Source organism: Hemitrygon akajei, chromosome 21 (assembly GCF_048418815.1).
Source record: "Hemitrygon akajei chromosome 21, sHemAka1.3, whole genome shotgun sequence".
Lineage (NCBI taxonomy): Eukaryota > Metazoa > Chordata > Chondrichthyes > Myliobatiformes > Dasyatidae > Hemitrygon > Hemitrygon akajei.
This window is the reverse complement of record NC_133144.1, coordinates 32073081-32090033: the sequence shown is the minus strand read 5'-3', so window position 1 is coordinate 32090033 and position 16953 is coordinate 32073081. Positions and strand designations below refer to the sequence as shown.

Here is a 16953-nt window from a genome sequence, read left to right as displayed (position 1 = left end):
CAGTTCATCTTTGGACTGTGGTAGGAAACCCACACGGGCACAGGGAAAGCATACAAACTCCTGACAGATAGCTGCAGGAATTGAACCTGGGTTGCTGATGCTGTAAACTGTTCTACTATGCCACCCAAGATGAGGTAACTATCTGCGAAGGAAGTTGTGTGGATTTTAGGAGGGAGTGGGATTGCTCTTGCAGAGACTTGAGGGCTGAGTGCCCTACCATGCTGCGGTGCTGCCTTGCCTTGCTCCTGGGGAGAGGGTGGGCCCATCTGCCTTGGCACTTGCTGAAGCGACAGTGGGCTGGAGGTGAGCCATGTTACCAGTACTCCTTCCACACCACGAAGCCACAGGTAACAGCAGTGCTATGACACAGTAAGTTAACGTTATCAGACAGTAGACAACAGAGTTGGGATCTCAGGAGGTGGAGGTGTGTGCAAGGTTTAAACAAAGTGCTCCATGTTTTACAGATCATTTTAAACTTCACCACTATGGACCTGTTTAAGAGCCGTCTCTGCTGGTACGATTACATTGAGGTACGGAATGGGTACTCGAGGAAAGCGCCACTCCTGGGTACGAATTCTTATGCTGGCTTTGACCAGCTCAACCTTTTTCCTTGTGTGTTCTCTCTTTATGTTACCTGTTACACCTGAGCTGTTAGCCATGTTCTTTGGTTTGTCCCTGTTGAAGGTGTGCTTTGTGTTGGAGTTCGATGTTCCTTCCCTTCCAGAACTCTACACAGTGCGGTCTCAACAATATCATACTCAGCTGTAATATGACGACCCAACCACTGTACTTGGTCTCCTGACTGTTCAAAGCTAGTATGCCCAACACTTTCTTCACCGCCCTGTCCACCTGCACCTCCACTTCCAGGGAACCATCTACCTGTACTCCTCGGTCCGTGTTCTACAACACTCTACAGGACCCCTGCTATTTATTGTGTACACCTTGCTCTTAGCTGAGTAAAATTCCGTCTGCCATTCCTTGGCCCACATCACCAGTTCATCTGGATCCTGTTCTCATCTTGGATAACCCTCTTCACTGTGTTGCTGTACTTCCAACTTGTGGTGTCATCTGCTAACTTACTTACTTACCATGTTAACTGTATTGTCATCCGAGTCGTTGGAACAGATGACAAACAGCAGTGTGCCCAGCAGTACCCCACTGGTCACCACCACCACTACCCCACCCTCAGCAGTGCTGTAGCTGGTCAGTGCTTCCCCAAATGCTGCACCCAATCCTGGTGCTCTGCCCTGGGTGCCTGGCACAGAATGCTGGCTGTTCTTACCCACGCAGCAACCAGCCATGGGTGCACAGCTGCCCAGGCACCAGTAGAGAGGGCTGATCTCACCATAGTGTCGCTTGGTCTCGGTGGTGCAGACGGGGCTGTAGAAACGGGCATTGCAGTGTGAGGTCTCGTTGATGTGCTTGTGGTTGATGCTCAGGCAGAACCTGTGCTTGGAAACAATTTTATTGATTGATTGGATCATCAGCAGAGAGTGTTACTGCACAGTTTAAGTCGGTCCCTGGGATACAACCCAAGTGAAGTGTTGTCTAGAACTGGCCAAGGGCTGGTAGAAGTGTCACAAGCTGGGAATGGGTGGGAAACCCCCACGGCTGTTGAGCATGGTGAGGGGGAATGTTGGTCCTGCAGGGTGAATTCACACAGTCTACAGATGAAGAGCGTGCTCCACCCTCTCCTCACCACTGAGAGGCGCAGTGGGCACAGCTGGAGAGCTAGAGACATGGGTTCACAACTCAACGCTGTCGGCACGTTCTCCTGTGTGGCTTTCATCCTCATTTTCTGGATTTATCCCACATTCCAAAGATGCGTGAACATCGAGCATAGAAATCTACACCACATTACAGGCCCTTCAGCCCACAATGTTGTGCCGACCATGTAACCTACTCTAGAGACTGCCTAGAATTTCCCTAGTGCATAGCCCTCTGTTTTTCTAAGCTTCAAGTACCTATCTAAGAGTCTATTAAAAGACTGTTGTATCCGCCTTCACCACCGTCACCATGCGCCCACCACTCTCTGTGTGAAAAGCTTACCCCTGACATCCCCCTGTACCTACTTTCAAGCACCTTAAAACTATGCCTCCTTGTGTTAGCCATTTCAGCCCTGGAAAAAGAGCCTCTGGCTATCTATACAATCAATGCCTCTCATCATCTTATACACCTCTATCAGGTCACCTCTCATCCTCCATCGCTCCAAGAAGAAAAGGCCGAGTTCACTCAGCCTATTCTCATAAGGCATGCTCCCCAATCCAGGCAACGTCCTTGGAAATCTCTTCCTTGTGGATGGGTTAATTGGCTGCTGTTCATTGCCCCTGATGGTTTGAAGGGGGCTGCAGATACCAAACGAATTTGAAGGGAAGTGACAGCGAATGGGACGATAGGAGTTGCAGTGAGCCAGCACGGACTTGATGGGTCAAATGGCGACCTATGTTGCAGCAGAAACTGTGCAAGGGACAGCTGCAGAGGTCTAAACCAACAACCTACAGTCCCACAGTTATGTGTGACAGCCTCTCATGTGCTCAATGGCAGAGAACTCATTCTCGCTGGCATCCAATCCACTGCCGACTTCACTCAGTGCATCACACTATGTCCCTCTGCCCTCACACTCGATCCCCAGACCGTATCCCTCTGTGTCCACACAGTGCCTCTGCTACCCTCCCCCCCAACACACACTCACGCTCACTCAGCCAGCGAGTCAGTCCAGACTGACACTCACTCACACCTCTCTGCGGGCTGCCTGTCCAAGCCTCTGTGGCTGCTATTACTGGGGCTGTCGGTACTGAGATAACTCAGCAGTGCTAGTCTCCCCGTCTCCAATCCTCACCACACTGGCTGGTTCTGATGGGAACAGGCTCCTCTCCTCGGCTCACTGTCCCATCACCCACCCATCTTCACCCATCCCATTTACCGGTCCACAGCCCACTGTGCCTCAGTGACTCAGGTGCTGATACAGGTACTTAAACGTGCGTCTCTGCCTCCATCAGCCTTGGAGCAGGGCACTCCCAATCCCAGCACCCTGGGTGCCCGGTTGGCCAGACTGCAGGCGAGGCGTCGTGAGGCGGGGGCACTGACTAGGCATCTCACAGAACCAGTATCTGTCAACAGAAGAGTCTTCTCTTCTCCCCCCCCATGTTACCCTCTGGAGTTAGAGGGGAGCCCGGGAGAAGGTGGGCCTTCCCAGGGTGGAGATGCCGGGATGCGGGATGCATTGCAGCTGAGGTTAAAGTCAGCTTTTGAACCCGTGGAGGGAGTGAGCAAGGTGGGGGGTTTAGTCTCGCTGATCCCTTTCAGTGACAGGAGCTAACCAGTTGGTCGGCAGACTCACTCTGGACAGTGGGTGTGCGAGGGGGCATTGCCCCTCGTCAAGCTGTCAGAGCCGAGAGTACCTCCGAAGGTGCCGAGATAACACTGTGCCCTGTGCTGTGCCCACTGCCCCTGGCAGTGCCAGGGAGTCGACTGTGTGCCACAACCCGGCCTGAGCGACAGGACTTGGGGCCGGAATCCCATGTTCTTGTGGAAGGGAGGGCCCCAGATCTCCAGGCTTTTGCCCCAACAAGGTGCAGTGCCTTCATTCCAGACACAGGCCATTCCTATCCCGGGGAGAGCCTTGCTGTTTGTGGTCTTCTGGTGTGGGAGAGACGGGATGTGGTCACCTCTCCCAGAGGCTGATTGGGGGCTAGAGAGCGGTCGCTGTTGTTTGGCATGGCTGATGGGAACTGTACCACCGAGCAGTTCCTTCTGAAGAGCAGCCAGGGTCTGCAGCTCTGGGACCTTGCCTCGACTGAGTTTGCTTTTGTCTCCTCTCCCAGGCAGGTTCTGTGGTGGAAGGATCCCGGAACCCATCGTGTCCAGCGACAGTCGGCTCTGGGTCGAATTCCACAGCAGCAGTAACTGGGTAGGCCGGGGATTCTCCGCTGTTTATGAAGGTGTGGACCACCTGCTTTTTCTTTTAACAAATATACATTCATTTCAAATTCTACATTACTGCAGTGCTACAATAAAAACACCAGAGATAATAATAATAATCCCAGACTAAATAATCCCAGAGAATGACTCCCATTATTATCTAAGAAGTCTGCAGGGCCCAACATGTCCCAGAACACCTCTCTCCATGCCTCCTGTGGACACCTGTCCTTTCTCCAGCAATAATCGGGCAGAGACATACTCCTGGAAAATTACCAGAAAGTCAGCCTAGAGGAACCTTCCACTGCCTCCAGGACACAGGGATAGCTAACTCTGCCTACACCCCTGGGGTCTGTGTCAAACGTTCTCTCTTCACCCCTCTCCCATTGGGCGGAAGATACAAATCGCCTGAAGGCAGGTATCATCAGGCTTAAGGACAACTCTTATCAGACTTGTATAATAAGATGGCCTCTTGGCCTCACAGTTTATTTCATTACAATCGTGCACTTCATCATACACCTGTACTGCACACTTTCAGTAGCTTTTACACTTTATTCTGCATTAATATTGTTTTACCTTTCTCTAGCTCAAAGCACTGTGTAACGATTTGATCTGTTAAAAACAAGTTTTTCCATTATATCTTGGTACATGTGACAATAATAAGCCAATATCAAAGCCATCCTGCCAGTAAACATTTTACAACATTTCATAGTTAAAAGTACTGTATTAATACAAGTAGTTTATTTCCAAGAGTCTCTAAATGATGTTTCATGAGGAGCCTGGCAGGTTTGACCTTCTCTTGTGTTCCAGCGATCTGTGGAGGAGAACTCCACAAGGACGCTGGCCAGATTCAGTCTCCCAACTACCCTGATGACTACCGGCCTTCCAAGGAGTGCATCTGGATAATCACTATCCCCAAGCATTTCCAGGTGGGCCTGGTCTTCCAGGCCTTTGAGGTAAGTCTGCTCCCGTAATTGTTGACCATAGAGATTCACCCTCACCGCACCAGGGTCACCCTCTGCGGACTGACCTCGGCCGATGGATCTGTTATCTCGATCACCTGTCTGGCGTGCTCTCGAAACCCCATGCGCTCACCGGATCTGACAGCCCTGTTCAGTGTTCAACAAAGATATGGATCCATCAGTAAACATTGGTAGCAACTGAGGAGAATGCGGTGAAATTTAAGTTGGTACAAACTGACTGGACAACAATCGAATCAGAATCATGTCATCACTGACATACATCGTGAAATTTGTTGTTTGGCAGCTGTACAGTGCAATAGATAAAATCACTATGGTTACAATAATAAAAATATATAGTGGAAAAAGAGAGAAAAATAGTGAGTTAGTATTGATGGACCATTCAGAGGGGAAGCTGCTCCTAAAACGTGTGTGCTTCCTCTCGGATGGTAGTAATGAGAAGAGGGCATGTCTTGATTTAGGGAGGGGTGTACCTTAATGATGGATGCCGCTTTGCTGAGGCACTGTCTTTTTAAAATGCCCTTGATGGTGGGAAGGCTAGAGCCCATGACGGAGCTGGCTGAGTCTGCAGTCCTCTCGAGTTTTTCGATCCTGTGCATTGGAACCTTCGTACCAGGCGATGATACAACCAGTCAGAATGCACTTCACTCTACATCTGTAGAAATTTGCTGGAGTCTTTGGTGACCTACCAAATCTCCTCAAACTCCTAGCGATGTATAACCACTGGTGTGCCTTTGTAACTGCATCAATATGTCGGGCCTTTGAGATGTTGACACTCGGCAACTTGAAGCTGCTCACCCTTTCCAGCACTGACCCCCTCAGTTAGAAATGTGTGTTCTCCTGACTTCCCCTTCCTGAAGTCTATAGTCAGTTCCTTGGTCTTACGGACATACACCATTCAGCCAGCTCCACTATGTCAGTCCCATACACCTTATCATCATCATCATCTGAGATTCTGCCAACAGCCGTGTCATCGGCGAATTTATAGATGGCAGTTAAGCTGTACCTAGACACAGAGTCATGAGTGTAGAGGGAGCAGTGGGTTAAATAAATATCCTTAGGGTGCACCTGTGTTGGTTGTCTTTGAGCAAGAGAAATTGTAATTTAGTCCCTTGAATTCTAATTCGTTAAACAAAGCCATTGTTGGACCAAGAGCTTCCCATGTGGTCTGCACAGTAGCTGGTGAGAAAGGAACACCTCACTCTAAAAGAACCATTCTGTAGAAGCGATTCACCATTCTTAAAGAGGCCTTCCAGTGTTTCTTTTCTCCCTCCCTCCCTCTCCCCTCTCTCTCTCTCCCCTCTCCCTCCCTCTCCCCCTCTCCCCCTCTCCCTCTCTCCCCCTCTCTCTCCCTCTCCCTCCCTCCCTCTCTCTCTCTCCCCTCTCCCTCTCTCCCCTCTCCCTCTCCCTCTCCCTCTCTCTCTCTCTCACCCTCTCCCTCTCCCCTCCCCTTCCCTCCCTCCCCCCTAACCCAAAAGGAGACTATGTTGCAAAAGCCTACTGGAGTTTCCTGAAGAGGTATCTGGTGATGAGTGGGAGTTGTCTGCTTGGATTTTCAGACTGCTTCTGCTAAAGTTCTGTATAAACACCTTTGTGAAAATTGAAAGCCTGATCGCAGGGGGAGTGTTAGGACAGGCTGAAAATCTGTTGGCAGATAGGAAACAGAAAATAAGAATGAGTGGAGACAGTGACTACTGGATTACCATAGCAATCAGTGCTTAGGCCCCAGCTATTTATGTTGAGGAAACAGTCCATAATATGTCATTATTTGCCTGTGAGACTTAGAGGATAAATTATGAGGAAGCTGCAAAACAGTTTCAAGATGACAAGCAGTTTGAACACAAGAAAAAGGATTCCAAGAGCTATACAACATGGAAACAAGCCCTTTGGCCCAGCTATCTATTTGCATGCATTTGGCCCTTGCCCTCTAAACCTTTCCTATTCGTGTACCTATCCAAATGTCATTTAAAGATTGTAACTGTACGCAGCTCTATCACTTTCCGCTGACAGCTCTTTCCATATACCCACTGTCCTCTGAGTGAAAATTCTGCCTTTCAGGTCCCCTTTGCAACCAATCAGTATGCTCTCCACCACGCATCTATTGAAGTTTGTGAAAATTTTAGATGACAAGCCAAAACTTTGCAAACTTCTAAGAAAGTAGAGGCACTGCTGTGGCATCTTTGTAATGCCCCTTACGTGCTGGTCCCAGGACAGTTCCTCTGAAATGATAACACCAAGGAATTTAAAGCTGCTGACCCTCTCTACCTCTGGTCCTTTGAGGAATGGTTCATGGATCTCTGGTTTCTTCTTCTAGTTAGTAATCAGCTCTTTGGTTTTGTTGACATTGTTACCGTTATGGCACCATTCAGCCAGATCTTCAATCTCCCTCCTATATGCTGATTTGTCACAGCCTTCGATTTGGCCAATGATAGCGGTGTCATCAGCAAACTTAAACTCTGCTTGGCCTCACAGTCATAAGTATAAAACGTCAGCACTGCCCCTGATAGGAAAGGAGTCCTCAGGCATGGGCCTCTTGTCCTGAACCATTTCTGATGGAATGGAGTGTGGTTGTCCCACTGTGAATCTACTCCCTTGGACACAGGGCAGCCCAAGAACAGTGCAGTCCCCGGTGAGTAGGGCCATCAGTACCGGGGCGTGTGTGGAGCTAAAGGCGAATGAGTTCTCTGTAGCCTTCACTGGGAAAATCTATGTGCCGCTGGGATCCTAGCTGGTTCTCTGCACAAACGCCTCCCTCTCCAACGTCTGTCTTTTCCAGATGGAGCGGCACGACACCTGTGCATATGACTTCCTGGAGATCCGTGATGGTGACGGCCCAGCTGCACCCCTCATTGGCCTCTTCTGTGGTTACATTAAACCCAATGATATCAAATCCACCTCCAACAAACTCTGGATGAGGTTTTCGTCAGATAATTCAATCAACAAGGCTGGATTCGCTGCAGACTTTTTCAAGGGTGGGTTTGATTGGTTGTGCTATCAGCATCAGGCTTATTACCAATGTTGTGAGATTTGTTGTCTTGTGGTAGCTGTACAGTACAAGACGTGTAAAATTCTATATGCTACAAAAATAAACAGAGCAAGATTTCCAAGTTCACAGTGATAAGATGGTAGTGCAAGAATTACCAAAATATTACATAATAAAAGGTGCACATTCACACCGTCCAGATAAGAATTGATGGTAGTATTGCACAGGGTGCCCGTGATAGCAGGGTGTGGTAACCAGGGCTAAAGAGCTTAAACAGAGGATAATAACAGTCTAATGGGGGGGGGGAGGGGGGGGAGATCAAATATGATAGAGGCATTTAAAAGGCTCTTAGATAGACGTGAATGTACAGGGAATTGAAAGGTATGGACCATGTGTAGGCACAACACCTTGGGCTAAAGTGTCTATTACATGTTTTATCTCAAGATCCTGACAGATAAATCTTTGTTTCCCTGTCTCTTTTGCAAGTGCATTTTTCTTGTTTTAGCTGAAGACACTGCAATTGCAAAAATACTTCATGTGAAGTGTCTATATGAGACATTTCATTCTTGCAATTACACTTTATTGCAGTAAACGTAGCCGGCCAGTGGTGTAGTGGCATCAGCACTGGACTTGGAGGCAAAAGGTCGCGAGTTCGAATCCAGCCAGCCTCTTGCACGCTTTCCATCCGTGCTAGGTTGAGTGTCAAGCTAGCAACTTGGCCTCGTAAAAAGCAGTCCAAAATGCTCCGGAAACAGCAAAAATGCTGCTTAATGCTCCACAAAGCATGGAAAGGAACAAGAAGGGCCAACTTATCATTTGTCTTGCTAACTGCTTTTTATACTTTTGCATGTTAAACAGCTCATTTTTGTCCACATTAAGCATTAGCTCCTACATCAAGAGCTTTAATTTTACACAATAACCGCGTATTAATTAATTTATTATTGACATACATCGAGGAGCCTTTCGGCCCTTTGAGCTGTGCCGCCCAGCAATTCCCCAGTTTAATAGGCTAATCACGGGACAATGACCACTTAACTTACTGACTGGTACATCTTTGGACTGAGGGAGGAAACTGGAGCACCCAGAGGAAACACACGCGGTCATGGGGAGAAAGTACAAACTCTTTACAGACACCGGTGGGAATTGAACCCTTGGCGCTGGTACCGTAAAGTGTTGTGCTAACCACAACGCTATTGTGCCACCCTTCACCTTTGACGAAGCTTCAAATCAAGTGTGTAAGTTCGTACAAGTCTCTCAACATTTCACAGGTACTCAACAATTCTGCTATTTCCATCAAAGTAAATGACTTGACATTATTCTCCATCTGCCACGTCCACCCAGTTTGCCTACATCCTCTGAGGCCTCTTCACATCCTCACATGTTTTTATGTCAAGTGTTTTGGTCCCTCAGCCATGCACGTTCCTACTGCGCACTGCCGTACTGGGCTGAGATTGCTAACAGGGTTGCTCAGTCACTGCCCACCATGGCGAGCACTAGCACCATCATGATCTCTCGCAGAAGCCTTAGCGACCTCTCATGGAACCCCGTTTGAGAAACCCTGATCTAGAGAGTGCAGAGCTCTAAGATGCCGTGTGTGGTGGGTATCCTAGTGATTCGTCAAAGAATAATATTTAGGAAAGCAAACTGCACGTTACTGTTTGGTAATTAGTTATTGTCAGATGCTGGCTGCTTTACTGAGGCAGGGAGAGGTGTAGACAGACTGCCTGGAGGGATGCAGTCTATTTCCATGATGTGCTAAGCTGTGCCTACAACTCTCTGCAGTTTCTTGCAGTCTTGGGCAGAGCAGTTGCCATACTAAGCAATGATGTAACCTAATAAGATACATTTATGGCTTATCTGTAAAAATTGGTGAGCAGCAGTGGAATTGACTTAACCTCCTGAGGAAGTAAAGGTGCCGGTGTGCTTTCTTGATTGTGGCATAAATGTGGTTGGATAAGCTGTTGGTGATGTTTGCACCAGGAACTTGAAGCTTTCAACACTCAGCACTGTTGATGTAAAACAGAAGCATGGGCACTGCCCCCTTCCTGAAGTCAATGACCAGATCTTGGTTTTGCTAACATAGAGGAAAGGTTATTGTGATGACACCGTGTCCCAAGGCCTCTTTCTCCTTCTTGAACTCCTACTTCTCATTGTTTGAGGTTTGGTGTACTGCAGTGGTATCATCTACAAACGTGTAGATACAGTTCGAGCAGCATCTGGCCACACTCCCCTGAGTGAATAGGGAATAAAGAAGGAAGCTGAGGATACAGAGTCCTTGTGGGACACCAGTGTTGAAGGTAATCATGGCAGAGATGTTGCTATCTATTCTTACTGATAGCTGTGTGTTGGTCAAGAAGTCAGATGCAAAGGGAGGTACTGAGTCCCAGGCCTAGGGGTTTAGAATTGAGTTTGGAATTAAATTATTGAAGGCTTATAACTAGAAGAAGTAAATACAACTGAATTGAAATAAGCTTTGTTGTCCAGGCCACTGGTGAGACAATGTCTAGATGACCATAAGTGGAATTCAACAGTCGCAGAAGTTGGAAATCTAAATTAAGCAACTCAGTAGCAACACTCAGCAGGTGAGGTGGCATTGTTGGAAAGAGAAGTAACTAAGAGAGAATCTGCAGATGCTGGAAATTCAAGTAACACACGCATAATGCTGGAGAAACTCAGCAGGCCAGGCAGCATCTAGGGAAACGGTACGGTTGATGTATCGGGCTGTACCTTTTCCCATTGCCGCTGCCTGGCCTGCTGAGTTCCTCCAGCATTTTGCGTGTGTCGCAAAGAGAAATGACTGATCCAGGTGGGAGATCCTTCAGCAAAGGGAGAAGAGCAGTGGGCTTCAAGCGTTCAAAGGTTAATTTATTTTCAAAGATAATGGTGGGGGAGGGATGGAGAGAGCAAATTAAAATCTCTGTTAGGGTAAGGCAGGGTTACCATGGGGGTAAACTGTGAACAAGTTCATTTGATCTGTGAGTTAACAGTATGGTACCATATGTAAGCAGGCGGCACAGTGCAGCACTGTCACAGTGGCAACACCCCAGCTTCAGTTCTGCCGCAGTTTGCAAGGTCTTTGTAGCTCTCTTCATGGTGATGCAGGCTTCCTCATGGACTTCAGGATTCTTCCCACATCTGAAGATGCACATTAGTTAATTGGTCACAAAGGTGGCACGGGATTGTTGGGCTGGTTACTGTGATGTATCTCCAAACAAAACTTAAGTGAAATTAGCAGAGTTAGAGAGAGTGCAATTAACACAGAGGCAATGAAATGAGGGAAGTTTGACAGTGAAACCACATACAGGAATATAAAAGTTGCAAGGTGCAGTTTAGGGTGGGGACAGGGGTCTCTGTAGGGAAATGTATTTTGTGACGGGCAGCACTTGAGCCCTGGGTACTGGGGTGACAGGGACTGCTGATTGTTGCAATGACAGCACCATGTTCCTGCAGTCTGGTTACTGTAATGCCGGGGGAGAACCTGGCGTGTAACAACGACCTGCTGCATTTATGTGGCGCCATTCAAGCAGTGGGGAAACACACTGATCCCGCTGTGTTCCATCGCAGAGGAGGACGAGTGTGCCCGGCCAGAGCATGGTGGTTGTCAGCAGCGATGTGTCAATACCCTGGGCAGCTACAAGTGCTCCTGTGAACCGGGCTACGAGCTGGCAGCAGACCGCAAGAGCTGTGAAGGTAAGTGTACTCAACCTCCCCTGACCCCTCCAACAGGGTGAACCCACCTGCTCCGCACCCAAACCAACCCCCCAATCCCCCATGACTGAACCCTTGTCAGAGTGTCAACGACACATCCCTGATCACCGATCACCACCCCTCATCATGAGTCGCCCCCTTCCCCACATCTTTCCATTTCTCACTTATCTCCCTCCCACTTCTCTACTGCTCGCTCACCCCACCCCACCTGTGCTTTGCTCTACAGTCAGGGGTTCCATACGAGAGCAACGTGCTTGGGGAATAAGTAAATGACCTTAACTTTGCACAAAAAAGACCAAGTGATGGTTTGCAGCAGCTGGTTGTTGAACTCAAGACGAGGGTGCGGAGGGTCGGTCTCGGGATGAGGGTACAGAGGATTGGGTGCTGTGCACATGGTGGATTCACGATGTGCAATGGTGGCACCAGTCCAGCTGGAACCATGTCTATTGGGTGGTTTTACCCTGTGTGCTTGGGTTGTGTTGGATGCTGTTTACCCCGAGTGTCCAGACTGCAATGGGCACGTATTACAGTAGGTGCCCAGGTTGTGTTGGATGCCGTGTGACCCTGGGTGCCCGGGTGTGTTGGATACTTTTGACCCTGAGTGCCCGGGCTGTGTTAGATGCTGTTGACCCCGGGTGCCAGGCTGTGTTGGATGCCGTTGACCCTGGGTGCTGGGCTGTGTTGGATGCCGTTGACCCTGGGTGCCCAGGGTGTGTTGGATACAGTTGACCCTGGGTGCCCGGGCTGTGTTGGATACAGTTGACCCTGGGTGCCCAGGGTTGTGTTGGATACAGTTGACCCTGGGTGCCCGGGCTGTGTTGGATACAGTTGACCCTGGGTGCCCAGGGTTGTGTTGGATGCCGTTGACCCTGGGTGCCAGGGTGTGTTGGATGCCATTGACCCTGGGTGCCCGGGCTGTGTTGGATGCTGTTGACCCCGGGTGCCAGGGTGTGTTGGATGCCGTTGACCCTGGGTGCCCGGGCTGTGTTGGATGCTGTTGACCCCGGGTGCCCAGGGTGTGTTGGATGCTGTTGACCCCAGGTGCCTGGGTGTGTTGGATGCCGTTGACCCTGGGTGCCGGGGTGTGTTGGATGCCATTGACCCCGGGTGCCCGGCTGTGTTGGATGCTGTTGACCCCGGGTGCCAGGGTGTGTTGGATACAGTTGACCCTGGGTGCCCGGGCTGTGTTGGATACAGTTGACCCTGGGTGCCCAGGGTTGTGTTGGATACAGTTGACCCTGGGTGCCCGGGCTGTGTTGGATACAGTTGACCCTGGGTGCCCAGGGTTGTGTTGGATGCCGTTGACCCTGGGTGCCAGGGTGTGTTGGATGCCATTGACCCTGGGTGCCCGGGCTGTGTTGGATGCTGTTGACCCCGGGTGCCAGGGTGTGTTGGATGCCGTTGACCCTGGGTGCCCGGGCTGTGTTGGATGCTGTTGACCCCGGGTGCCCAGGGTGTGTTGGATGCTGTTGACCCCAGGTGCCTGGGTGTGTTGGATGCCGTTGACCCTGGGTGCCGGGGTGTGTTGGATGCCATTGACCCCGGGTGCCCGGCTGTGTTGGATGCTGTTGACCCTGGGTGCCCGGGCTGTGTTGGATACAGTTGACCCTGGGTGCCCAGGGGTGTGTTGGATGCCGTTGACCCTGGGTGCCCGGCTGTGTTGGGTGCTGTTGACCCTGGGTGCCCAGGGTTGTGTTGGATGCTGTTGACCCTGGGTGCCCGGCTGTGTTGGGTGCTGTTGACCCTGGGTGCCCAGGGGTGTGTTGGATGCCGTTGACCCCGGGTGCCCGGCTGTGTTGGGTGCTGTTGACCCTGGGTGCCCAGGGGTGTGTTGGATGCCATTGACCCCGGGTGCCCAGCTGTGTTGGGTGCTGTTGACCCCGGGTGCCTGGGTGTCTTGGATGCTGTTGACCCTGGATGCCCGGCTGTGTTGGGTGCTGTTGACCCTGGGTGCCCAGGTTGTGTTGGATACAGTTGACCCTGGGTGCCCGGGCTGTGTTGGATACAGTTGACCCTGGGTGCCCAGGTTGTGTTGGATACAGTTGACCCTGGGTGCCCGGGCTGTGTTGGATACAGTTGACCCTGGGTGCCCGGGCTGTGTTGGATACAGTTGACCCTGGGTGCCCAGGGTTGTGTTGGATGCTGTTGACCCTGGGTGCCCGGCTGTGTTGGGTGCTGTTGACCCTGGGTGCCCAGGGGTGTGTTGGATGCCGTTGACCCTGGGTGCCCGGCTGTGTTGGGTGCTGTTGACCCTGGGTGCCCAGGGTTGTGTTGGATGCTGTTGACCCAGGGTGCCCGGCTGTGTTGGGTGCTGTTGACCCTGGGTGCCCAGGGGTGTGTTGGATGCCGTTGACCCCGGGTGCCCGGCTGTGTTGGGTGCTGTTGACCCTGGGTGCCCAGGGGTGTGTTGGATGCCATTGACCCCGGGTGCCCAGCTGTGTTGGGTGCTGTTTACCCTGGGTGCCCGGCTGTGTTGAGTGCTGTTTACCCTGTGTACCATTGACCACAAGTACACTGACCTCTGCTGTCTTGTTCCACAGCTGCCTGTGGTGGATTCCTCACTGCTCTGAACGGCACGGTGAGCAGCCCTGGCTGGCCCCACGAGTACCCTACCAACCGGCACTGTGTGTGGCAGCTCGTCGCCCCGGCCCAGTATCGCATCTCCCTGCTCTTCGAGGCCTTCGAGCTGGAGGGAAACGACGTAGGTCGTGGCTGGTGTCACCGGGGTGTTGCAGGGGAAGGGGTGGTGTTGGTGTGGGGCGGGGCGGGGCGAACATGGTGACTGTCACATGTCGGTGTGTCACCTCAGATTGGTGTCAGTATGGGGACCCCAGGGTGGTAGGTTCTGTTGTCAGTGTGGTGAAGGGGTTATCCCTCTCCCAACCTCACCACACCCCTCAGCTGACCCTGTCACAGGCAGGCGTGCAACTTGTCACTGCTCATTCCACAAGTTTCTGCAGATTGCCATTTGGGACAGGGTGTGGGGTTGGGGTTGGGGGTGGATATCTGGCACAGGGTGGGTATTGGGGTGGAGGAGGTTCTCAGAGGGCTCCCACTGGCCCCTAAAGTTACCCCTCCACCCTGGGTGTGGGTGAGCAGAGGTCAGTTGTGCACTGCGGGATTAAACATCAGAGGCTGAACATGAAGTCACACCAGTACTGCCCCCCCCCACACACACACACACACACACACACCTACACACTCCGCACGCACACACACACACTCACACTCACACTCATCCTCACACACACACTCACTCACACACACACACGCTCACACTCACACACACCTACGCACTCCGTACGCACACACAGACACATGCCTGCGCGGACAGATACACTCCCTTACAACACACATACACACACACACACACTCACTCACTCACACACACACACACACACACACACACACACACACACACACTCACACTCACACTCACACTCACACTCACACTCACACTCACACACACACCTACACCTCAGCACTCTGCACGCACACAGACACATGCCTGCGCAGACAGATACACTCCCTTACAACACACATACACACACACACACACGCACTCCCCTACAACCCCAGTGCGAGCGCGCGTGCACACACAGGCTGCATCCTCAGGGTGGAAGCTGTGCTGACAGTGCCATGCCCCTCCCCAGGTGTGCAAGTATGACTACGTTGAGGTTCACAGTGGGCTCTCCTCCGGATCAAAATTGCACGGCAGGTTCTGTGGCACCGAGAGGCCTGACGTCATCACCTCACAGTTCAACAACATGCGGATCGAGTTCAAGTCTGACAACACCGTGTCCAAGAAAGGTTTCAAAGGACAGTTCTTCGCAGGTGAGCACCGGTTCAGGGGACGATGAACTCTTAGAGGTTTGGTGCAGCGGCAGGCGTGACCTCCTGAGCAAACACTCTCACGCCTGCTCTGACTGGAGATCTGCTGATGCCTCCCGTACCATGGTTGGGTGTTGGGCACCTCAGCCACTAGGGGGAGCAGCAATCTTGGACAGAGGGCCTCTCCACTGGATGAGTGTGGTCCTTACACACTGAATATCAGCCACCAATGATGTCGTCAGCGGCTTCTGTCCCAATGATCAGCTTTTTCATGTGAAAAGCTGTGACATCCTTAATGTTATCTTGATCTGGTGCCTTCGAGAGGGTTTAAAGCCGGCCTTCAGTCAGTCCACAGCGTAATGTATCACTCACTGGGCTTTGCAGTCATTTACAGATTCTGCATTAAACTTGTTACATTAAATGGATTTATTTATTTATATATACGTTTATCTTGCCGTTATAACATACTTCACTTGCAGAGGTCATGGAAGCAGTGTTGAGGGTGTTCTGAGGGGCTCGGGAAGCAGAGAAAGGTGAGGGGTCATTGACACCTGAGCAATATGTCAAACTAGATGCTCTGGGGCCACACTGGTGCCTGAAGGAGGCCAGATGGTGCGGAGAGAGGGTATGCATGCACAAGCGCCCTACTTGTGCCTCAGTGCAGTAGAGCCCAGGAACTGAGAACTGTGCTGCCCTGCGTGTTAAACGTGGTCTGTTTAAAACCACGCTAACCTAGCAGAGTGACACAGCTCTCTGCTTCCGGTGTGATAAGACTCATAACTACAGGCTTCATAAGTTAAAATCTTTCACTCCAGTGAGTAATGCGCATCTTGCCTTTTGCTGATGTCAGCATTCATGAGAAAGGAGCTGGTGCCAGAGTTTGGGTAAATCACAACTAGATTTCAACAGGAAATGTGGTTAGAAACTGCAAACCGCGTTCCAAATGCTGTTGTGCATGCTTGAGTCCTAACGCCAGCCTTCAGGGGGTTTAATTTCAAGAGCCAGCTCTCGAAGACAGCTTCAAAGCTTCACCTATGGGGTACAACAAAGGGCTATCTTGTAAAGAACCTCGTGCCTGCCCAACCAGAAGGTGGCACGTCGCTGGCCCCACGTTGCTCACTACAGACCAGTGCCTCTCCCAGGGCAACTCCTTTGCTCATTTTGATGAGGGCTTTGCCAATGACCTCCCTGGAGTGTGTCAGTCTGGTGAAAGCCGGGGTGGTGCACCTTGTGGGGTGAAGTGAACTTTGCCTTCTTGAGGAGATAGTTTCTGTAATGTTGCCAGAAATCGGGTTACACTGAGAGGACCTTTAACCCGTGCCCCTCCATTTCCCCCTGCTGCTTGGAGCATTCCTTCACCTGCCATGGCCTTTCCCAAACCCTTGCTGCAAGTTGATCACCTCACTTCTGCTACAAGGTTCAGCCAGACCAGGCTCTTTTGGCTTCCCCGAGCTGTGCACCAGGTTCCATGTTATCCGATGCTCTTTTCCTCTCTATGAAGGGCACGCTTTTGTCTGACTTACTCTTCCTCCC

At 51.0% G+C, this 16953-nt stretch overlaps 1 protein-coding gene across 2 annotated transcripts in view; it reads left to right on the top strand.

Annotated features, from left to right (window-relative positions):
* LOC140714193 (tolloid-like protein 2) overlaps positions 1-16953 on the top strand; it is a 105065-nt gene that overhangs the window by 78244 nt on the left and 9868 nt on the right. For both annotated transcript variants that reach the window (XM_073025102.1, XM_073025101.1), the window contains 7 exons: positions 465-567; positions 3825-3941; positions 4729-4874; positions 7675-7870; positions 11446-11571; positions 14130-14290; positions 15243-15423. In XM_073025102.1, coding sequence (XP_072881203.1) covers positions 465-567; positions 3825-3941; positions 4729-4874; positions 7675-7870; positions 11446-11571; positions 14130-14290; positions 15243-15423 — 1030 coding nt within the window. The remainder of the gene's footprint in view (positions 1-464; positions 568-3824; positions 3942-4728; positions 4875-7674; positions 7871-11445; positions 11572-14129; positions 14291-15242; positions 15424-16953) is intronic.